We start from the raw sequence: 22,884 nt of genomic DNA on the forward strand, positions 1-22,884 counted from the left end.
AAAAAAAACGAAGTGGTAGTTTTATTTCCGGTATTAGAGAAGTTCCTTTAAAATTTTTGGAAAAGTAAAACTTGAATAATTTTTGTTATTATGTTGATGTTTTTTTCTTCAAAATAGTAACATTGAAATTGGAATATAATAATTTAGCATATTTATGAACATATTTCATTAATTGACCTTTTTTTGGTTCTTGATTTAGCTAGACTTTATTATCATCCGGTTATGCCTGAAAACGTGTTTCACATCCACAAAATGGTAGGGTCCAAAAAGGTGGCAGAAAAACCCAAATATTTAGTTATTACCAGATTTGTGTTTACTTTGTGCACTACAATTTTGTTAGATAATCAAACATTTGCTAATTATCAAACATAAGGCTTCATGTGATTATTTCTTTAATCTGGGCAGGATGACTCTAAATCCTTCTTATCCTAAGTATGATGGACTAAGGTCCCTTTTTGGTGGTCAAACGCATTAATTCAACCAATTTTTTATCTATAAATAGGAGTCAGTTTTTCCTAATTACTACAGTCCCTGAAACGTTCTCTTTCCCGCTTGAACAGTGAGTGAAAAGTGAACGCACGCTGTGTGAACGGTCAGCGCACTCTGGGCTGAATATAGTGAGCACTTGTGAATGGTGAGCCAATGCAGAGTGAAAACGGAGCATAAATGCAAGCGCAAAGTGAAGAGTACATGCTCGGTGGCTATTTCTAAATGCTGAATATGTGAACGCAAGATGAACGATTTATTCGGAGAGCCCCAGGAGTTATTCTTGCATTTTGTTTCGTCAGTAATCATAAAAAAATAAAAATCTACATTTATGTATTGTTATTAGCCTAAATATGATATTATCTGACTGAACGATAAGTGAACGCTGAACAAAAGATGAACACAAGGTCAACGGACAGTGAGTGCTTTGTGAACGTTGAGCGCGAATGGAGCAGAACGGAGAGCGCAAGTAAACGCACTATAAGCGCACGGTTACTACAGAAAAAATGAAAAAGTAGAACGTTTCAGGGACTGTATATCAGGGAATGGGGAAGGTATTTTGGCATGTGTACATCAGCTGTATATTGAATATTTACATGCTTCCGTGTTAGAACCTATTTAATTGCAAAAACATTCAATTCTGCATGAACTTTTTAATGATGTCACTGACAATGATTACCGCGCATGCTTATGGCTTGATGAATATTACATTATTGTAAACATAAAAACATGGTTATTTTAATAATTCTTAACCATGTTAACTGTTTGCCATTTTCATATCATATCTCGCCAGTGTATTAATTACAATGTAACTATGATAACACATATAATTACTAAGTGGCAAGAACGGTACTTAGGCTGGTAGAGAATATACATGTACATACCTGTACAAATGCACTGGTTTTATTTCGATAGTGACATGTGATCAACTCAATTCAAAAGTTTTTTTTTCAGAATACAAAGAGAAAGAGACAGCAGGGGAGCAGTGGTAGCCTTGTTTATTGTAAAAAAGCAAAACCTGACCCAGATTTACAACGAAATCGTAAACCTGTTGACCCACCAGAACTGGAAAACAAGGTCAAACAACAGAAGAAAAGGAAAGGAAGCAAAAACAACCAAGTGCCGAGGAGGGAAAAACTGTGCAAAGATAAAACGTTGGGTGAAGATACATGTAAAACCGAGCTACGCATTACAAGTGCACCAAGAGAGGAAAAGAAATTCAAGGATGCATTATCAGGTCAGACAGTGACTGTTCAAAAGAGCACAGCAGCATCTAGTACAAGTGTGACAGCCGACAATAAGGCAGTGACAGCCGACAATAAGGCAGGCGGAGGCACAGATTCCAAGAAGACTGGCAAGAAACTGAATAAATGGCAGAGATTCAAGAAAAAGACTGACAAGATTGATGAGAAAGAAGACAAAAAGAAAGCCAAGAATATGCCACTTGCTGTCAAGACAAAGGGAAATAAACCTACCATGGGGAATGTGAAGCCTATGGATGTCTCATCAAACTGGAAACAACTTCAGCAGGTAAAGTCAACTGTGGGATTTTAATAGATACTTAATTTAAATGATTTGATAACTTCTTTATTGTTTGAAGGGTAAAAAAATATTTTTTTCCTTTAATTCAAAGATTTATAAATAGCGTTCTGGGGTTTTAAACAGACAATGTGCGTTATTCTAAGTATAAATTTATTGTTAAGCATTTTGAATGAGTGTTTTTGCTGCATTGTGCTTATTAATAAGCAAGTTACAATATCTAGATGTAAACCTATTGTCAAAACCTGCATTGGTCAGTTAAACTACAGGTGACACAGGTTACACTTTCATTAAAGATCAGGTGATGCATCAGTTTGGTTGAAACAGAGAATTTATGTCAAGTTTCTGTTACAACTGTTTGGATGTTACATTTTGATAAATATTAATTGGGTTACTTTGTTTCTTACTTAGAATCTTGTGTCTGGTCTCGATAACAACTGTGATTTCTTAATACAGGATTTGGGAATACAAACAAAACGGAAGAATGTTAACCAGAAAGTGACGGCAACCAAAGAGGAGAGTCAGGAAGACAAGTCAGTGAGATGATGCTGAAAATGACATAAAATTAGTCAAATACTGTAGATTCCTGATTAAACAAGAGGAATAACTTTTCGTGTAAAATCGCAAGAAGCACATCTCCCAATTTTTAAAATATCGCCTTTATTTTTTGGACATATGTAAACTACATGAAATTACGGTTAAAATTCAGCATTCGCAATTTTATGTTCTCGTAATTTCATGGAAAAAGATTGAATTTTGGAATTAAGTATTCATGTAAAAAAAGGAATCTACAGTTGTCAAATTGATATCATTAAAGCATGACATCATAGTGGTCAGATAACATGACATCTCAGTAGTCAAATTAATATAATGACATCACAGTAGTCAGATTAATATAATGACATTACAGTAGTCAGATAACATGACATCACAGTAGTCAGATTAATATAATGACATCACAAAGTCAGATTAATATAATGACATCACAGTAGTCAGATTAATAAAATTACATTACAGTAGTCAGATAACATGACATCACAGTAGTCAGATTAATATAATGACATCACAGTAGTCAGATTAATATAATGACATCACAGTAGTCAGATTAATATCATGACATTACAGTAGTCAGATTAATATCATGACATTACAGTAGTCAGATAACATGACATCACAGTAGTCAGATTAATATAATGACATCACAAAGTCAGATAACATGACATCACAGTAGTCAGATTAATAAAATGACATCACATAGTCAGATAACATGACATCACAGTAGTCAGATTAATATAATGACATCACAAATATCAGATAAATATAATGACATCACAGTAGTCAGAATAATATCATGACATCACAGTAGTCAGATTAATATAATGACATCACAGTAGTCAGATTAATATCATGACATCACAGTAGTCAGATTAATATAATGACATTACAGTAGTCAGATAACATGACATCACAGTAGTCAGATTAATATAATGACATCACAAAGTCAGATAACATGGCAGCACAGTAGTCAGATTAATATCATGACATCACAAAAGTCAAATAACATGACATCACAGTAGTCAGATTTATATAATGACATCACAAAGTCAGATAACATGACATCACAGTAGTCAGATTAATATCATGACATCATCAAAGTCAAATAACATGTGTCACAGATTTTCGAGCGGAATTAATTACAATTTATATTTACTGTAAGACAAAGACTAAGACAATATTTTACATTGTTTTTACATATTTAATATAGTTTGAATTGATACACATTGAAAGTAATTGTCCTAGTATGTCCTAGTATGTCCTAGTATGGGAACTGGTAAGGTCCTCCACTGTTGTCTATTGCCACTTGGTCTTGACAAGACTGGACTGGTGAGGTCCTCCAAGGGACAATGTTCTCTACTGGCCACTTGGTCTACACAAGACGTCACCAATACTCGGCCACCATCGATGAAAGTGGTTTACACAAAAGATGGAACAAGGGACCTGCGCCAACATAGTACACAAACACATTAAGTACATGACAAAAGCAACTGTGGCTTTTACACCAATACGCACCGTACTTTACTTACAGGCTATACGGTCATGAATGACACACTTAGCATAGACGCTTATTACACACAAAATACTGATATACAGTCTTAAAGAAGACTTACTATAAAGCATGTTAGCTTTTACACTCACAAAATACTAACTGAATTACTTAAATGCAGTGTTGCATAATACTACTCATGACTACAAAAGGAGTATGACCATAATAGTCCGCCATACTTATAATAGATTCAAACACGTGTATCTAAACATAGACATTTAAATTCAAACGTAACAAATAAGCATAAAAACGATTGAAATACCATGACTGGGTGTTTTAGAACAGTAATGAACGAAATGACGATAAAATTGACAATTAATAAACCTCACCTCAGAAAAAGCCAGTACCAGGTTCACTTCAGAGTTAGCACACAGCTATTTCAATTAACAAAATGCATAGTGACTGGATGGTATGCACGAGAGAAGTTTAAGTGCGTCCTTCCCTCTGGACTGCCGCGTCCAAACTGATACTGCACGGACTGGCGGGTTTAAGGCCCGGTGAACTGAGGTTCAATATGGGTATTTACAAATACGTAAGACTAAAATACTAAGGGGCTCACCACGGGATATGTGGTTAAGTTAAAATACGAAACTAAATATATACAATGATGAATTTTAATGTGACATTTACCTCCCTTTTTAGAGAAGTACGAAGTACTGAAAAACCCATTAAAATTTAAAATTATGAAAGTAAACATATTTACATCAAACGACTAAGGTAGTCTGCACCCACATTGTCTTTACCTTTGATTGCATGTATAGTAAACCTGTAAGGTTGCAAACTAAGCGCCCAGCGCATAAGTCTAGGGTTAGTGACCTTAGCCTTATTTAAGTACACAAGTGGGCTATGATCTGTCTCTAAAATGAACTCATGTCCATACAAATACTTCTGGAATTTCTGAATTGCCCATACAACTGCCAAGCACTCTTTCTCAACAGTTGCATACTTGCACTCACTCTCTCTTAGCTTTCTACTAGCATAAGCAATTGGGAGTTTCTGACCCAGTTCTTCTTGTAAAAGAACTGCACCTAGACCTCTGTCTGAAGCGTCCGTCTGTAAAATGAAAGTCTCCTTGATATCAGGAAGTTTCAATATGGGACACTTAGTAAGTGAAGCTTTTAACGTATGAAATGCTAAATTGTGAGCATCTTCCCATTTCAACTTAGTGGGTAAACCTTTTTTGGTCAAGTCAGTCAATGGTGACGCGATTTGAGCAAAATTTGGCACAAATTTCCGGTAAAACCCAACTAAACCAAGGAATGACCTCAACTGTTTTTTCATAACAGGGATAGGGGCATTACATATAGCTTCAACCTTGTCAAAGTCTGGCTTCAACTCCTCATTACCCACTACATGTCCGAGACAGTCAATATTTGAATAGGCCAGTGAACATTTACCTGGTTTTGCTGTCAGACCTGCTCTCCGCAATCGCTGAAAAAGCTCATCTAGTACAACAAAATGATGATCTAGAGACGTTGTGTACACCAAAATGTCATCTATGAAATTGTCTACATTCTCCATTCCATGCAAGACTTTGCGCATTAATCTTGAAAATGTGGCCGGAGCCGTAACTAACCCAAAGGGCATGACCCTGAACTGAAACAAACCCTTACCTGTTCTAAAGGCTGTTTTTGGTTTTGAATCATCTGTTAACTTAACCTGCCAGTACCCTTTTGATAGATCAATTTTTGAAAAGAATTTATGTCCTGCAAGTTTGGAAAACATTTCATCAGCATCTGGCATTGGCTCTGAATCAAATATGGTCTGATTATTTAACAGGCGAAAATCTATACAGAACCTGTTTGTTCCATCTTTCTTGGGCACGATAACTACTGGTGAACAATACGGGGAGTCAGAAGATTCAATAATGTTCATCTTCAACATGTCACTCACCTCTTTGTTTACTGTTTCCTCCATTGAATATGGTATCTGACGATTTTTGACATGAATCGGTTTGGCACTTGTCGTTCTAATTTCATGTTCAAGTACACTTGTGATACCAGGACGGTCTTGAAAAACATCATCAAACTTAAAAAGCAACTTCATCAATCTGTCCTTGCTCTTTAATGACAATGATGGGTTAATGTTTACTTTGCTTACACTAACCTGTGATTGAGGGTACTCATCTAACTGACCATCTTGGTCCTTATCATCCACGCAATCAACTACTGCTGCGTTCACTAAACCAAGAACACCTGCATCTTCCGTTACTGAAGCAACATCTGAAATTTGGTCTCTCAATGTACTTTTTTAAAAGATTTATATGAAAGGTTTTTGTCTTACCTTGCATATCTAACTGATAATCAACTCTGTTGACTTTCTTTGTGACTACAAAAGGTCCTTTCCACTGAAGCAATAATTTGTTATTGTCAGTCGGTAAAAGAACAAGAGCTTTATCTCCTACCTTTAGACTTCTAGTTCTAGTTTTCCTGTCAAAGTGTTTCTTGTATCTGGTAGACGACTTTTCTAGACTCTCTTTCGCAAGTTCAGCCATAGACTGGAGTCTGTCCTTGAGATCTAAGACATATTGGTAGGTTGTCTTGACGTTGGGATCTGGTATGTCGTTTGTCCACAACTCCTTCAATATGGAAATAGGTCCACGAACTGATCTACCATATACCAACTCAAAGGGTGAGAATCCAAGACTCTCCTGTGGCACTTCTCGGTAGGCAAACAGCACAGCACTTAGGTACTTGTCCCAATCTTTTGGTTTCTCGGAACAGAGTCGCTTCAACATCTGCTTTAAGGTCCCGTTGAATCGTTCCACCAACCCATTACAGCTAGGATGATACGGGGTTGTTGTCCGCTGACTAAGAGAAATAAGGCGACTTACCTCTGACATTAATGCGGAAGTAAACTGAGCTCCCATATCTGTCAACATTTCACGAGGTATACCAATTCTCGAGAACATTTCAAATAGAGCCTCTGCAATTCTCTCTGTTTCGATGCTGGGAAGTGCTATGGCTTCAGGATAGCGAGTAGCATAATCCACTAAAGTGAGAATGTAGCGATTACCTTTGTCTGTGATTGGAGAAAGAGGGCCCACCAGGTCAACAGCAACTCTCTGGAACGGTTCGTCTATGAGTGGCATTCGTTCAAGAGGTACTTTCTTAATCTTACCTTTGTGAACTGTGCGCTGACAAATGTCACAAGACTGGCAAAATCTTCGCACATCACTCTGGATTCCTGGCCACCAGAATTCTGACGTTACTCTCGCTAAAGTACGCTGTGTTCCTAAATGACCTGCTAGTAGTGAATCATGTGCAAGTTTCATCACCTGGTTTCGGAATTTATCGGGAACAACTAACTGAGAATAACTCTTTTCCCTATCTCCCACATGAGTACTATACTGTCTAAACATAAGGTCGTTTTTCTTAAACCAACTCACTTTACCATTTTTCTTAACCTGAGAGAGATTGTTCTCTACATTTTCACGTACCTTTTTCAAAGAATGATCATCCTCCTGCGCATCTCTAATTGTCATCGGATTGATATCTTCAGTAATCATGTCTGGAACCCTAAGTTGAGGATATGGTTTACTCTTGTCACGTTTCTGTTGCCTAGTCTCAACAGCATTTACCTGCCAATCTGGATCTGGTTGATCTGCTGGTTTGGCATCTGGAACGTTACCAACTATCAAGTCGTACACAGGATTCTCCATACACCATACCTCATACTGACCTTTCAGAAATGGCGTATCGATGGACACATCGGCAATCGGGACAGATACCTTAGATCCATCTGCTAAAATACAAGTCTGTTTCTTACCAACTATAAGGTTTTCCTCCTGTATCTTGCTCATTTTAACAACAATACCACTACACCCCGTATCTCTTAGTACCGTCACAGGGACATTGTTAACATACCCTGCAGATAAAGGCATGTTAAAAGACGAGTTCTTCTGACAAGATGATGACATTGTCATTGGAGAAGAAGATACTCTGGAATCTACAATAGAATCAGTAGGCATTGTGCTAACAAAACAAACCTTTTGCTCTGAAGATCCATAGTCTTGCACTGCATTAGAAACGTTTTTGAACGATGTTCTAGACTTACATTCTGGTGCAATGTGTCCGTACCTATGACATTTGTAACACTTACGCTCTGTCTTTGGAATGAATCTTTTCTTATCATTAGGTACATGCTTGTTCTCACCTACATCTGTTTTCTTCACCTGATCAACTTTTTTTTTCTAAAGGCATCTTACCCTTACCCGTAGCTTGGAGTGCATTCAGGTCACGAGCATCTTTATACTGATCAGCCAAGTTTGCCATTCTTGTCAAATTCTCAGGTAATCTTTCCTTTAAAAACAGTTTCAAATCTTGACTACACACATGTAAAAATTGATCGCGTAACATTAGATCATACAAGTCTTCAAATGATTGGGAAACCTTTGCCATTTCAATCCACCTATCAAAATAACTACTCAACCGAACAGCGAACTGGGAAAATGTTTCACTAGGATCTGGCCTACATGATCGAAATTTCTTTTTAAAACCGTCATCTGTCAATTCAAAGCGTCTGAGTAATGCTGTCTTTAGGGTATTGTAGTCAAAGGCATCAGTTTTGGGCATCAACGCATAAACATCTAAAGCTTTCCCCTTTAATAAAGCACTAAGATTTATAGCCCAATTCGATCTATCCCAACGCTGAGCTTCAGCGTACCTTTCAAATCTTAAAAGATAACTATCCATCTCATCGTGAGAATCGTCAAAGAAAGGGAGTTTTGGAATCTTAGCGGACACATGACTATCGTAAGATTTTGACTCACTTGCAATATAAGAGTGTTGCTCTAACTTCATTTTCTCAATGTCAATCTTCACTTTCTCTCTCTCTAGCTCAAAATTATATTTCTCTCTCTCAGCGTCCGCTTGAGCATGCATCTTAATCTTTTCCAACTCTCTTTGAGCTTGTCTCTCATCTCTTCTAATAGCTTGCTGTTCTTTAATAAAATCTGCCAGAGCAGTGTCCTTAAGACCTAAACCCTCACCAAATGCTTTTAACTCATTCAAATCATCCATGTTTGACATGAAACTATAGGTCTACACAAGACGTCACCAATACTCGGCCACCATCGATGAAAGTGGTTTACACAAAAGATGGAACAAAGGACCTGCGCCAACATAGTACACAAACACATTAAGTACATGACAAAAGCAACTGTGGCTTTTACACCAATACGCACCGTACTTTACTTACAGTCTATACGGTCATGAATGACACACTTAGCATAGATGCTTATTACACACAAAATACTGATATACAGTCTTAAAGAAGACTTACTATAAAGCATGTTAGCTTTTACACTCACAAAATACTAACTGAATTACTTAAATGCAGTGTTGCATAATACTACTCATGACTACAAAAGGAGTATGACCATAATAGTCCGCCATACTTATAATAGATTCAAACACGTGTATCTAAACATAGACATTTAAATTCAAACGTAACAAATAAGCATAAAAACGATTGAAATACCATGACTGGGTGTTTTAGAACAGTAATGAACGAAATGACGATAAAATTGACAATTAATAAACCTCACCTCAGAAAAAGCCAGTACCAGGTTCACTTCAGAGTTAGCACACAGCTATTTCAATTAACAAAATGCATAGTGACTGGATGGTATGCACGAGAGAAGTTTAAGTGCGTCCTTCCCTCTGGACTGCCGCGTCCAAACTGATACTGCACGGACTGGCGGGTTTAAGGCCCGGTGAACTGAGGTTCAATATGGGTATTTACAAATACGTAAGACTAAAATACTAAGGGGCTCACCACGGGATATGTGGTTAAGTTAAAATACGAAACTAAATATATACAATGATGAATTTTAATGTGACAACATGACATCACAGTAGTCAGATTAATATAATGACATCACAAAGTCAGATAACATGACTTCACAGTAGTCAGAATAATATCATGACATCACAGTATTCAGATTAATATTATGACATCACAGTAGTCAGATAACATGGCAGCACAGTAGTCAGATTAATATAATGACATCACAGTAGTCAGATAACATGGCAGCACAGTAGTCAGATTAATATAATGACATCACAGTAGTCAAATAACATGGCAGCACAGTAGTCAGAGTAATTTTATGACATCACAGTAGTCAGATTAACAAAATGACATCGCAGCATTGTTAAGGCGTCCCGATGCTAAAATACGGCTGGAAAACGATATTATTTGAATCATGGCAAAAATAATTTTACCGGGAGTATTTCTTTAAATCTATGTTACATTTATTGACATCGATGTTAAACATTATATTTGATGCATTTTTGTGACGTCACATGTACTTCGTAATCACGTGACAGGCGAATCCTAATATTGCAAATGATCTAGTTAAAACGCATCGGCGCAGGTGATTAATGACATTAAATCATACATATTTTTAAGAAAAATCCTTTGTTAAGTCATAAACTTTGAAGTTCTTGCTTGGGAAAGAAATAGATATTTCGTTTATAGAAGATATTGTTGAAACATTCCACAAAATCATCAAAATAATGCACATTTTTACTAATCAAAAGCGATTTACAAAGAATTGGGGTAAATCCGTAGGTTTCCGCAGCACGATTCACATTGGTACTTATATTCTCTACCAATTTTACGTAAAATATTTTAAAATTGTGTTGATCTTTCACCTGCGCCAAGCTGGTTTTACATGCATTAAAATTTCTTCATTCAGTTGTTTACACGTAGCAGGGAGAGTTTCCAAACCACTAGTTTATAAATAGTCTTTTACTTAAAACGAAGCTTTAAAACTGCCGATTATTTGATACTGGTTTTTTATATGAATGAATTCTGTACGTCTAGAATTAACTGCAGCATCTATATAAAGGAAACATGCGGTATTATACTGGTTTGATATAATTCACTTTTAACGTTAAGATACATTCCCTGAGAACTATCGACAGGAATGCAGATCGTGACGTCATATCGTATGAAGTACAGACAAGTGACTTTCTACATATCGCATCGGGAAGCCTTAACATGCCCGCGATCACAAAAGTCAGATAAGTTGACATTACAGTAGTCAGATTAATATCAGGACATCACAAAAATCAGATTAATAGATGGAAACCAATCATTTAAATATCACAATTATGATTTATATGATATTAAAAGTCTTTGTTGTTATAATAGATAAATTATTTCAATTATGTGGAAATTTTGTCCACTGATATACCGTTAATTTGTAGATATTAAAAAATGATTGATTTTTTAGGGAACCAGAGATTTGGTTTGACGATGTGGATGAAATTTTGCTGGACAGAAAAATCAAACATACAGAGAAGTGTACAAGTACCCACAATCCCCTGGTCAAGGTCGATTCCTACGGGGGGTGAGGAGAAGTTTTTAGTCTTTGCAACAAAGCATTGACACAATTTTTTAAGGAATTATTTTGACAGAGTTTTGTGTAAATTTCCTGATAAATAAATGTGGATGCTGCACCTGAAGTTTGTAATGCTGATGTAGAATTTTAATTTATGAATCAAAGACATCTCAGAGACTTATTTTTTTCACAGAAAAATGAATTTTTCTGCAAATTTAAAAGTTTTATCTGATTTAGTTTCCAAATTTTTAGCTCACCTGAGCTGAAAGCTTAAGTGAGCTTTTCTGATCACATTTTGTCTGCCGTCCGTCTGTTTGTCTGTCAGTATGTCTGTGTGTAAACTTCTCACATTTTCAACATCTTCTCCAGAACAACTGGGCCAATTTCAACCAAACAACAAAGCAACCTTAGGCAAGGAGGATTCAAAGTAGTTAAAATTAAACACCACACCCTTTTACAAGGGGAGGTAATTAGAAATAATTGAAAATTTTCATGAAATTTTCAAAATCTTCTTCTCAAGAACCATTTGGCCAGTCAATCTGAAACTTATGTGGAAGTATCCTCAGAATGTGTAGATTCAAAGTTGTGAAAATCATGACCCTGGAGGTAGGGAGGGGCCACAATTGGGGGGGGGGGGTTCAAATTTTTACATAGGAATATATAAAGTAAATCAGTCTTTAAAAATCTTCTTCAGAAACTAATCAGCCAGGAAACAGTAGAATATCCAAGGGGAAATGGATTTTCATATTTACAAGATCTAAATGATTCTACTACATTATAGAATCTACTACTTTGTCCAGATATTGTTGCTCAGGTGAGTGATGTGGCCCATGGGCCTCTTGTTTCTCTGCCAATCACATCTCTGGTATCTTATTGTCTTCTACAGCTTAAGGTACACCAACCTACTCACAAGTTTGTTAACTCTCATTGGGGCAAATGACTAATTTAAAATTACTTCTTCCTTGAAATAAGAGGGTGATTTTTAACAATTACAAATGCTGCCTCTGCAAGTAATATTAATTGTGTGCATTTTAAAATTCTCTTCAAAGCTCAGTACCTCACCATTGATATTTTATCTGAGTGAACTGAGGGTTCTATATGTACCTTAAAATTTATGGTGACCTTGCAGATTTTTTTCTCTTTTCTTTTTTATATTTTTAATTATTCATATTATAACCTAAGCATGTACATCTTCGCTAGCCAAGGGTTTTCAGTCCACTTGCTCCTCACAAATGTTTTCGTAATGAAATCCGCCAAGGGTTTATGGGGAGCAAAGTTGACCGAAAACCCTTGGCTAGCGAAGATGAAGCATGTACTAGTTTAAACTATTCATATTAATGTTTTACGAGGTATTGCTACGAAAAAGCTTATCACGATGTGATAAATGTAATATTGATATTGTTGAGACAGCCTGTTTGTTGATGTACCTTAATGTTGATATTGTAGGTTGACCAAGGTCGTCGCTATGGACTGCGAGATGGTGGGGGTGGGGAGGGAGGGCAGGGAGAGCATGTTGGCCCGGGTGTCCATCGTTAACCAGCACGGTCATTGTGTGTATGACCACTTTGTACGGCCCATGGAGGAAGTGGTCGACTACCGCACCAAGGTCAGCGGAGTACGCAAACACGACCTTGAGAATGGTACAAAAATGAGATGTTATTGATTTTTTTAATTTGAAATAAACTGATAGAATATTTTTTTGATAAATAAAGTATAGATTATTTGTTTTTCTTCAAATTTAAATTTTGATTTAAATAGATCTTTTTATTGATCCTTTTTTCCAAGACACTTAAAAGATTCTTTTTGAAAACGTAAAAAATGTAATAAATATTAACAACATTTTGCAAATGATTTTTAATCTGATTTTAAATATGAAAAATAGTGTACCACTGTTATATGCCTTTCATGCTAATGATGATGATATTGCATAAGTTTAGCCTATCTTTTGTTTCACAAGGTAAGGAGTTTGCTGTAGTCCAGAAGGAAGTGGGAGAAATTCTCCAGGGGAGGATACTTGTAGGGCATGCCATTCAACATGATTTACAGGTTCATGAATATATACATTTACATCCCCAAAATTCAGGAATTATTTATTACTCATAGAATTTATATCTTTAGCAGTTTGATAGACAAGAACAAGTACTGACACATAATTTTTAATTTTTTAGGTTTTGTATATTGGACACCCTAAAAAAGAAATTCGGGACACTTCACGCTATAAAAGATTCCGGCAGGTGACCAATGGGAGAACTCCTTCCCTGAAGAAACTGTCCGCTCAGGTCCTTGGGGTCAGTGTACAAGAGGGGGAGCACAACTCTGTAAGTAACAGCGTAGAAGATTTGGAAAGTTTGTAGATTCCTGATTTTAGGAGAGTACCTGTGATTCAACCAATTTTATTTAATAAATCACGATAATGTAAAATCACAAAAAAATCGGAAACGGTGAAAATATTTTGATTATAATCTACTTCTTTTATTCACATAAATATCAACAGATGTCCCAATACCACCTTAATACATAATCATCTTTTTAAGATGTTTAAATCATACAACATTTGCTAAGAATTCATAATTGTAAAGTTAGGTATAAAATGTAAAAGCACTAGTGGGTTTCAAACTTATATTTATACAAAATGAAGGTGCACCATACCTCTTTAAGGCCAATGGCCCATTTGGTAAGTTAGATAACTGAGATAAACAATTACATATAACACATAACATTGTCAACACTCAAAAGGCATTATACAGTGTATAATTGTAAATGATAAACTGAAATATGGATTTATATTAAAAAAGATTTTTAGAATGATAATCACAGAAGCAGGATTTTAGAGATTATGGAGATGATGAACCTTAAGTTTTGCGTGGACATGAAGTTATATAGGACCTCATTAGGCACATGGTGTGATTGTGATAATGAGGTTGTGACTCAGAACTTTAATACCTCATTAACAAGATTTTACTGTGTTAATTGTAAGTCAGTACAAAAATTTGAATAACAATCTTTTCTCCTTCAATAGGTACAAGATGCCCAAGCCACCATGCGATTGTACACCATGTACAGGAAACAGTGGGAAAAGGAAATAAAAGAGAAAACCAAACCAGGGAGGAAAAACAAATCACATAAGAAGAAAAAAATAGATAATAGAAACTTAACAGACAGTAAAACAAGGGTTGTTACCAAGGAGACTGTGATACCATCCTCCCTGTTAGAAAGAGATTAGATGTGTTCATTACCTGATAAACTACATTGTTGTTTTTTTTTATAATCCTTGTATCGTCTTATACATGTATACCAGTACTGTGGCACGTTTATTGCTTCATGTGATCCCGATGTAAATGGTTAATGAACAATGTATGATTTTTAAAAACAAAAATTGTGTGATGTTTTATTATGACATAAATGTTCATATCAATGTTTACAAGTAAATGCGTTGATAATTTGTGCATGAATACATAAATCATTATCATCATATAAAAGGCAATGCACTGCCAGATTATAAGTGGTGTATCCATGTAAAGCAGTATCTACAAAGGAAGGAAAGAGGTATTATAACAGATAAATAAAAAAAATGAGTTTTAGGAGAACACTACCACACTTTTATTTGAAATGAATGTCTGTGTTTTTTAATCAACAAATCAGTAGTGTCATGGTCTATATGAGCTACTTGGTATGACTGTTTTGTCGATCAATAGTCGACATTGATTATTGGTGGTACTGGACATCTCCATATTGTGGCATACTTATTTTCCAAATAAACAAGAAAATTAAATTTAAGATTAGTATGATTTTATATTTTTGTTTTCCTTTGTAAAAATTGTTAACCTAGCGGCCCAGCTTTGAGTTAGATCATTTTACTAAGAATCTGTAAGCCATGAGTTTGAATCCCCCTTGAATTTTTATAATTTTTACCTTCTAAAAAATGTAGAAATATTGAATATATTTTTTTCGTCAAATATTGTTAGATTTTAAAATTTTAGACCTCCCCAGTAAACAATTTTTTAATTTAATGTACTTTTATCCAAATAAATATCGACAGGTGCTCCATATCACCTTAATCATTTGTACGTCATCAATTATTATTGAATGATCAGAACCCTAAATACTGATTGGCATATATGTATAACAAAGAATTCTAGAGGGGCCAAAGTAGTGCTTAAATCACGAAATCAGTTTCGATGGAAGGTTAAAATAACAAAATAACAAGAGATTAACACAGTGTCGAAAATGCACAAAGAGAGAGACAGAGAGCGAGAGCACAAAAAGAGGGAGAGAAAATGGGAGAGCAGCCCGTAACATCGTTTTTGATAGGTGGGGGCGGTTACGTATAACTTAAATTTCACTGTTTATTTTCAATTCAGTTTTTTACATGATCCCAAAAAAGTGGGGGGGAGGGGGGGGGGGGGCAACTCCATGTTAACTCTATATTTTGTATGTAGATTTAAGTAAAATCTTTGCTGCGCCCCCCCCCCCCCAGCACCCTGATGCTACGTGCCTGGAGAGAGGAGAGAGAGAGACAGAGGAGAGAGAGAGAGAGAGAGAGAGTTGTGAACATGTTTTTGGGAGAACAAGTGTCGCTGAGAAACTAGATCGCTTTTGCGAGGAACTAATTTAATTTGTGTATATATCCAAATTGCTGTTAGTCATGTTTGTCTTTTTTTTACCTGGGGCCAAACATTCCGCACTGGACCATTGATAGATTCACAGTCATTCTCTATCGCTGACCACTGACCTAGATCTGACAAGCGCCCTGTTGACCTCACCGTCACGTCGTCTTCGCTGACCGCACAACGTAGGCAGCTAACAGGTAAGATGTTTGTTTTTACCTGCAGATTTTACCTCGAAGAAATATTGTATATATCATATCATGTATCGTTTTAAGAAAGAGACCAATATGCAATACGGGGAGGGAAGAGGGGTACTCTCCCCCCACCCCCTGGAATAAGATATTGATATCAATACATTTGTAAGGGAATTTGGCACGGAAATGTAGTGTATGTGTTAAATGAAATTCAGTTAGATGTTTGTTTGTAAATGACTCGGGGATTAATACACTGGGAAAAAAACTAGAAATTTTGTTTTGGCCTATAACATTATTTTTAGCAGCATACGGTTCTCGACATGGACCATGATATGGTCGTGTACATGCAATATAAGTTAGTTTTAAGATAATATTCTGATTTTTTAAAAGGAATTTTATTGATATTATCACTACTAACAAATAAAGTTTTGCATATGCAACAAATTCTCCCTCCGATATTTGCTGTATATAGTCCAAGTGTTGTTATCTAGAATAAAAGACAATTATCTCGAACTCTACTCCTTTTCTTATTTTAGCCGTAAATGTATTGCGACGTTGCATTGAATATTCACCCCATCATATTCTTCTTTGTTAGCCACGGGTTTAAAGAGCGGATCGTAAAATCTTGGCTAGCGAACTTCAAGGTACATGTTCACCCACTTCTACCTCCACGAACATTAGAACAAGTACGCAAAAATCGTGGTAAAAATTAGAAATTAAGGTGCATTTTCATTAAAGGAAAATTTGGTTGCAACCTCTGGCCTCTTGACGCTGTAGATATCTTGCTTACATTCAAAATAAATTGTCCTGACCAATGTTTCTTAAAAAAAAAACAATAAAATAAATGCAAAGTCATAAAGGGTAAAGAGCTAAATAGGTCGGTTTTGATATGATTTTAAAACAACTACCAACGAAATAGGTTACATGTATAAATTGAATATGTACTTTGTCACGGATTCTGCATGTGTGTATGATTATGAATACAAATGAAACAAAATGCTTTAAACCATGGCGTAATTAATTGTTTTTACTCTGTCATGTCTGACCATCTGTCGTTCTGTTACTTCTCTCACAAAATTTCCCGAATTTTTAAAAGCAGGTAAAGTTAACTAATGTGATAATGAGTACATTTTTTTTTTCTATTTACAGAAGACATCAATATCACTCATCATGTCGAAGTTAAGCTATCTCTCCAACCCCCGGCAGAAACCCTACCGATACTCTACAATCACAGAACTAATTCAGAAAAACACCCAGCGCTTCCCAGACCACGAAATCTTGATACATCGCGGCATAGATGGGTCACGTGATGCCATGACGTATAAGGAACTATACATGGAAGCCTCTAAGCTGGCAAAGTTCCTGGTTTACAAAGGGATTCAAAAGGGGGACAAGATTGCATTGTTTGGACCAAATACTCTAGAATGGGTAGTAGGAGAGCTGGCGATACTTTTGGCGGGAGGCGTCGCTGTCCACGTGACAATCAGCGTCACAGACGCGCGGGATCTCTGGGATATCTTCAGGCAGGCGGATTGTAAAGCTTTCCTGATTGACCCTGGGAAAGGCGAAGCGTTTCTTGACGCCATTTTCCAGTTACTTGCGCTTTTCCGGCGCCGACGTCCTTCAAGACAGTACAAGGACATAGACTCGAACGACGCGACAGTTTTGTTTCTCAGGGAAGTTGACGGTATCCAAGGTTACCGAAATCTTCCAGGAATCCTGGAAATGGAAGACACTGATGTGCAGCTTCCAGTGCTTTATCCCGAGGACGAAATTCTTATTTTTACCACCTCTGGTAGCACAGGGAAGCCCAAGATGGTCTCCCATTCTCACTTTGATGTCAACAACATTGACCTTTTCGAGAAAGAGCCCACCATGGAGTCCATTCAAGAAAAGACTTACAACGACCGGCCGTTTGGCTGGGTAGGCGGGTCACCTGTCATCCAAATCAGCAACGGCATCACTCGGGTGTTCAGCGATTCCTCGCTGGCAATCAAAGGCAATGACATCATGTCGGTATGGGACATGATTAAAGCAGAACGATGCTCAAAAGCCCTCCTGATGCCTTACTGTCTAGGGGACCTGATAGCCATGAAGGACTCTTACACTGACGACTTTCAGTTAGACGTTATTCTTTGTGGTGGTCAGATTATTGATAACTTCTACACACAGGTTGTTGGGGTCTATACAAAGAATCTGGTAGTAGTGTATGGGTCGACGGAGGCGGGCTTTGTCACAATGAGACCCCCGATACAAGAAGGGGACACACTGGAGATCGGAGACATTGGCGGTCCGGTGGGAGGAGTCGAACTGAAGACCGTGGATGAAAGTGGAGACGTTCTTCCCCGAGGGGTTCCGGGAGAGCTCTGCATCAGAAGCCGTATGGTATTTAAGGGATATTTTCAAAACGAAGAAGCCAACAAAGTTTCTTTTATTGGTAACAGATGGTTTCGATCAGGAGATATTGCAACTATAACCAATGACAACAACGTCGTAATTCAAGGACGAATAAAGGACATTATTTCCCGCGGCACCAGGAAAATTATGCCGGATGCTGTAGAAGATGTCGTCATACAGATGAGCGGTCTACTGCACGTGGCCGTGGTTCCTGTCCCAGACAAGCGTCTATATGAAGAGGTGTGTCTCTGCTTCGTCACAGACAGAAATTCTGACGTCACTGTTGATGACGTCAAACGTTTTTGTGAGGAGCATTTTGAAGTTAGGCAGTCGGCAGATGGATTGGGTGAGAGACCGACGTACTACTTCAAGTTTGATTCGTTTCCAATGTTGGGCACTGGTAAACCTAACAAACGGATGATAAAGATGGACGCTGAGAACCGTCTCAAAAATCAATGAATAGAGGATGTGTTCTGTTGGATTTAAGGCTCAGCTAGGGAGGGCTACGTGCGCTGATCATTCATATGATTTTTCACCTTCATTGAAAATTCACAGACGTCATTCGCTATAGTTAGGAGCAGATGAGATTGTTTAGGTCTAAGTTCTAGTATCATACCATAATTAAGCTTCATTCTTGTAGTTAAGGTTTTATCTTTTGACAATGTTATGTACTAGGAATAAATATGCATTCTATGTGTTGATGTTATCTTACAAAAATATGTGTTAACAGTTATCGATTGAGCACAATGCTGGGATAATGGAAAGATGTATCTGTTAAATTCCTTGTTCTTCTATTTGTCAACATTTAAACTAGCTTTTAAGATTTTGTTTTTCTCGTTTCAGGTATCAACTTTTGTTTCTTTATTACCCTGAATCTATGTTGTTGTTTTTACTTACACAGTTTTATTTTCTGTTATATATGGCATATGCTCACCTGTATATTACTCTACAAGATGTATTCTAGCTCGTCAACTTTATACATTAATTTCTTAATAAACATGCTAAAATTATCAGGTCCTTTATCCTGTGGTTCCATAACAGCTGGTAAATACGTCGATCGGCGATTACATTATTATATGTTGTACTTATAATCATATATATACAATTTCCTGTGTCTTTGCCTGTGATAACACTACGTATCGATTTTGTACTATATAACTCATTAAGCCAAATTGAGGCGCCAGCGGGTTTTGCTTATTTATATTTAAATATTTAATCGTAAGATGGTTTAAAATTATATAAATATAAGTAATAAGGAATCATTCTTTGGATATTATGAGGTGATAATTTCGGTCGGGGCGTGACCAAATCTATCATAAAGCCCTTCGGGCTTTATTGGATTTGAACACGCCCGACCAAAATTATCATGCACCTTATAATACTAAAAGAATGATTCCATATTCTTTATATATACATTGAATATGAAGTGGCATCGGAAGCAAATTGATAGTGGTGGTGGGGGGGGGGGGGGTGCTAGATTAATCCTCAGAAATCTTGACAAGCAAAAACCTTATTCCTAAAATCGTGAAATTCCTGATCCGTGTAAACAGGGGGGGGGGGGGGGGGTGGGGGGGGGGGCTAAAAGTATATCTACTATGATGCTATATGGGCCTAATGGTTAGGTCTTAAAAAAGGTTGAGGCTATGCCCCCCTAGCCCCCTCCCCCCCCCCCCCCCCCCCCCCCCCCCCCCCCCCCCCCGGTTCGACGCCAATGATATGGTGTCATGTTATAGGTAATGCACAGCATAATCGGATTTTGCAGGGTCATATATTTTATGACTTGGGTAAAGCTGTTAACTGTTTAAGATGGATGTAACACCATTGTTGACGTATTTTCCGGTTTTTGCCGGATAAGTTCGACCACACGTAACGGGTTTTTTTGCGACAGTAAAGAAATGTTCAATATACTGATAAACAAAGAAATCGGTCTGATGTGATGACCCAGATGCGCTTTGATCAGTTTGAGTAAAGTAACCTAAAAATACTAGTGCATTGTAGTTCATTACAGTTGAACATTGACTGCGATTTCCTGTCAGTGAATAAATTCGTTTCGATTAAATTATATCTAATTCTGCTGTTTTTAACTGAGCGTAGTTGTTTTCCCTTCAATGTAAAGAGTATGATTTTTGGTTATTTATAATTTCTATCAATTCATGCCGTTGAACCACAGGCACTTGTTTCTGAGAAAAAAAATACCCTAAAGTATAGCATAATTTATTATACTATATGGTCATTTTTTCTCAGAAACAAGTGCCTGTGCGTTGAACCATTGTCAAGCTTTCTTTTGTCATACTATTATTTAATCAAGTAATATTATTGGTAAAAACAAACAACCTCGAAAAGCCAATTTTGATAGTAATGTTACAGTACCTAACCGTTTAAGGTTCTCCACACCTTTGTAAACAGTTTTAAAACAAGCACACCTGGTTATTATTTTAAAAGTTATTATGTTTAAAACTACTACACAAGTTTTCTTTTTCTCTTAACAATATCTCCGTATAGGCATACATGTGTACAAAATATGCAGGGTTATTTTCGCCCCCTGTAATGTTTGCCCTTCTTCACTTGCAAGCAGTTTCGCCCCGAGCCCTAAATTCGCCCTGGAGACACAGTTTTGTCAAGAGAGATAATTTGAGAGACTAGAATTCGTCCAGTCTTAAATTCGCCCGCAGACAACGAGGGCGAAAGGGGCGAAAATAAAACGGGGGTGAACATTTCCCTGTATGCAGTAATTAAGACGGTTTTCACAACTTTGAAATCAAATAAACAATAACCACGATAGATTCACTAAATGGTGATAAAAATATGTATAAGGGGGTTTTGAGCTATGCACCTCAAGCAATTCCCAGATGACGTGATACACCGCGGCAGAGAGATAAAAGCTGAATACCACCTCTAAAATCAATGAATTTAAGCTGTATTCTTTTAAATAGCGTTAAGGTAAAATCTTGCATTCATGCATTTGATTTTCACCGATAGGAAACATGCTGGGTTTGAGTTCGCGTGTTGATATGTACATATTTTAGTGAAGTTACTATTACACTGCACATATCATCAAGAAGGGAGCCAGTAGAAAAAAAAATAAAAAAAAAAAAGGAACACGGAAAAAAACAAAACAATAACACAATTCTTTATTGACCTCTAATATCTTACACTCCTGGAGTCTATTACCTCAGATATCATGTGCCTTTTTTATCCTGTAGTACCATGAAAACATACGGTATCTACTCTTACTATATTATATTTCTTCATGCACAAAAAACCCGACATCAAACAAGGCCCATTTTTAAATCATAAGTTTCATGCTCACAGTTTAACTTTTTTGACAATATGAAGTGAAAAGAATGTACTGGTACAAATGTATTCAATAATTGAATCGTTCGTTTTAATACTGCTGTATTTTCAGTTTTTAACCATTTTCTAGGATTCGGTTTTCTTCTCCTGTATGCAGATATGCACTTAACCCTGAAACATTGTTGTAGCTATTTTTATTCAATACATTTTTTTAAACTGTTTATCTTATTTTTAATAATACACATCTATAGACTATCATACGCTATATTCTGATTTGAAACTATTCATAGTTAACATGCCCATGCATTTAATTTATGTTTTGCTTTCATATTATCTTGCATATCTACAAGCATATCGGAAATTAAAATTGATACAAGCCATCTTTTGATGATTTTTACAGGAAGATGTATTAGGAATTTAGCTGTATGACAAATTCGTGTACAGTTTGTTTTTGTATGCACATATGGTAGAAAGAAAGCAATCTAAACAAACTAACTGAAATCAGTTTACAACTTATCTTAATTAGATTGAGATAGAACGCCTTCATTACATCGTAACAAAGAGGAGAAAGTTTAAACTTACGATTCATACTATAAAAAATTATCACTATCACGAAATGGAATGTAAACATGTTCGTTATAAAAATTATTTACATTGTAAATATACTGGAAATATTAACACAATGTGTTAAGATGGATAAAATACTTTTTTGTCTAAAGTATAAAAAACACAAACGCACATCTTGCCTGTGTACTGTATAAGTGTTCCTAACAATTGTATATACAAGAATTAAGTACTTTACAATACAATACTTTCTGTCCTTTAACACTCCTTTAATCTCTTCTCTATTTGTCTAGACACCAAACAATAAAAAAGTGACCTGCGGTGTTGAAATATGTCTATTTTCTGCCGTTA

The 22,884-nt window shown here is 36.5% G+C and overlaps 3 protein-coding genes across 4 annotated transcripts in view; all 3 read left to right on the plus strand.

Annotated features, from left to right (window-relative positions):
- Positions 1–22,884, plus strand: part of LOC128161682 (perlucin-like) — a 120,493-nt gene that overhangs the window by 25,278 nt on the left and 72,331 nt on the right. The gene's annotated exons all lie outside the window — the stretch shown is intronic.
- On the plus strand, positions 198–15,052 carry LOC128161669 (uncharacterized). 2 transcript variants are annotated; one of them, XM_052825024.1, is made up of 8 exons: positions 198–255; positions 1,441–2,016; positions 2,482–2,558; positions 11,370–11,486; positions 12,924–13,117; positions 13,435–13,523; positions 13,646–13,795; positions 14,497–15,052. In XM_052825024.1, exons 1-8 carry the CDS (start codon positions 223–225, stop codon positions 14,698–14,700), a joined length of 1,440 nt encoding a protein of 479 aa, XP_052680984.1. In that variant the 5' UTR covers positions 198–222; the 3' UTR covers positions 14,701–15,052. The 2 variants fall into 2 exon arrangements, with proteins under 2 accessions (XP_052680984.1, XP_052680985.1); XM_052825025.1 differs by lacking the exon at positions 198–255 and adding an exon at positions 1,017–1,040.
- LOC128161665 (long-chain-fatty-acid--CoA ligase-like) lies at positions 16,130–19,526 on the plus strand. Its single transcript, XM_052825022.1, has 2 exons — positions 16,130–16,284; positions 17,428–19,526. The coding sequence occupies exon 2, from the start codon at positions 17,449–17,451 to the stop codon at positions 19,132–19,134; it is 1,686 nt and encodes a 561-aa protein (XP_052680982.1). The 5' UTR covers positions 16,130–16,284; positions 17,428–17,448; the 3' UTR covers positions 19,135–19,526.

Source organism: Crassostrea angulata, chromosome 8 (assembly GCF_025612915.1).
Source record: "Crassostrea angulata isolate pt1a10 chromosome 8, ASM2561291v2, whole genome shotgun sequence".
Classification (NCBI taxonomy): domain Eukaryota; kingdom Metazoa; phylum Mollusca; class Bivalvia; order Ostreida; family Ostreidae; genus Magallana; species Magallana angulata.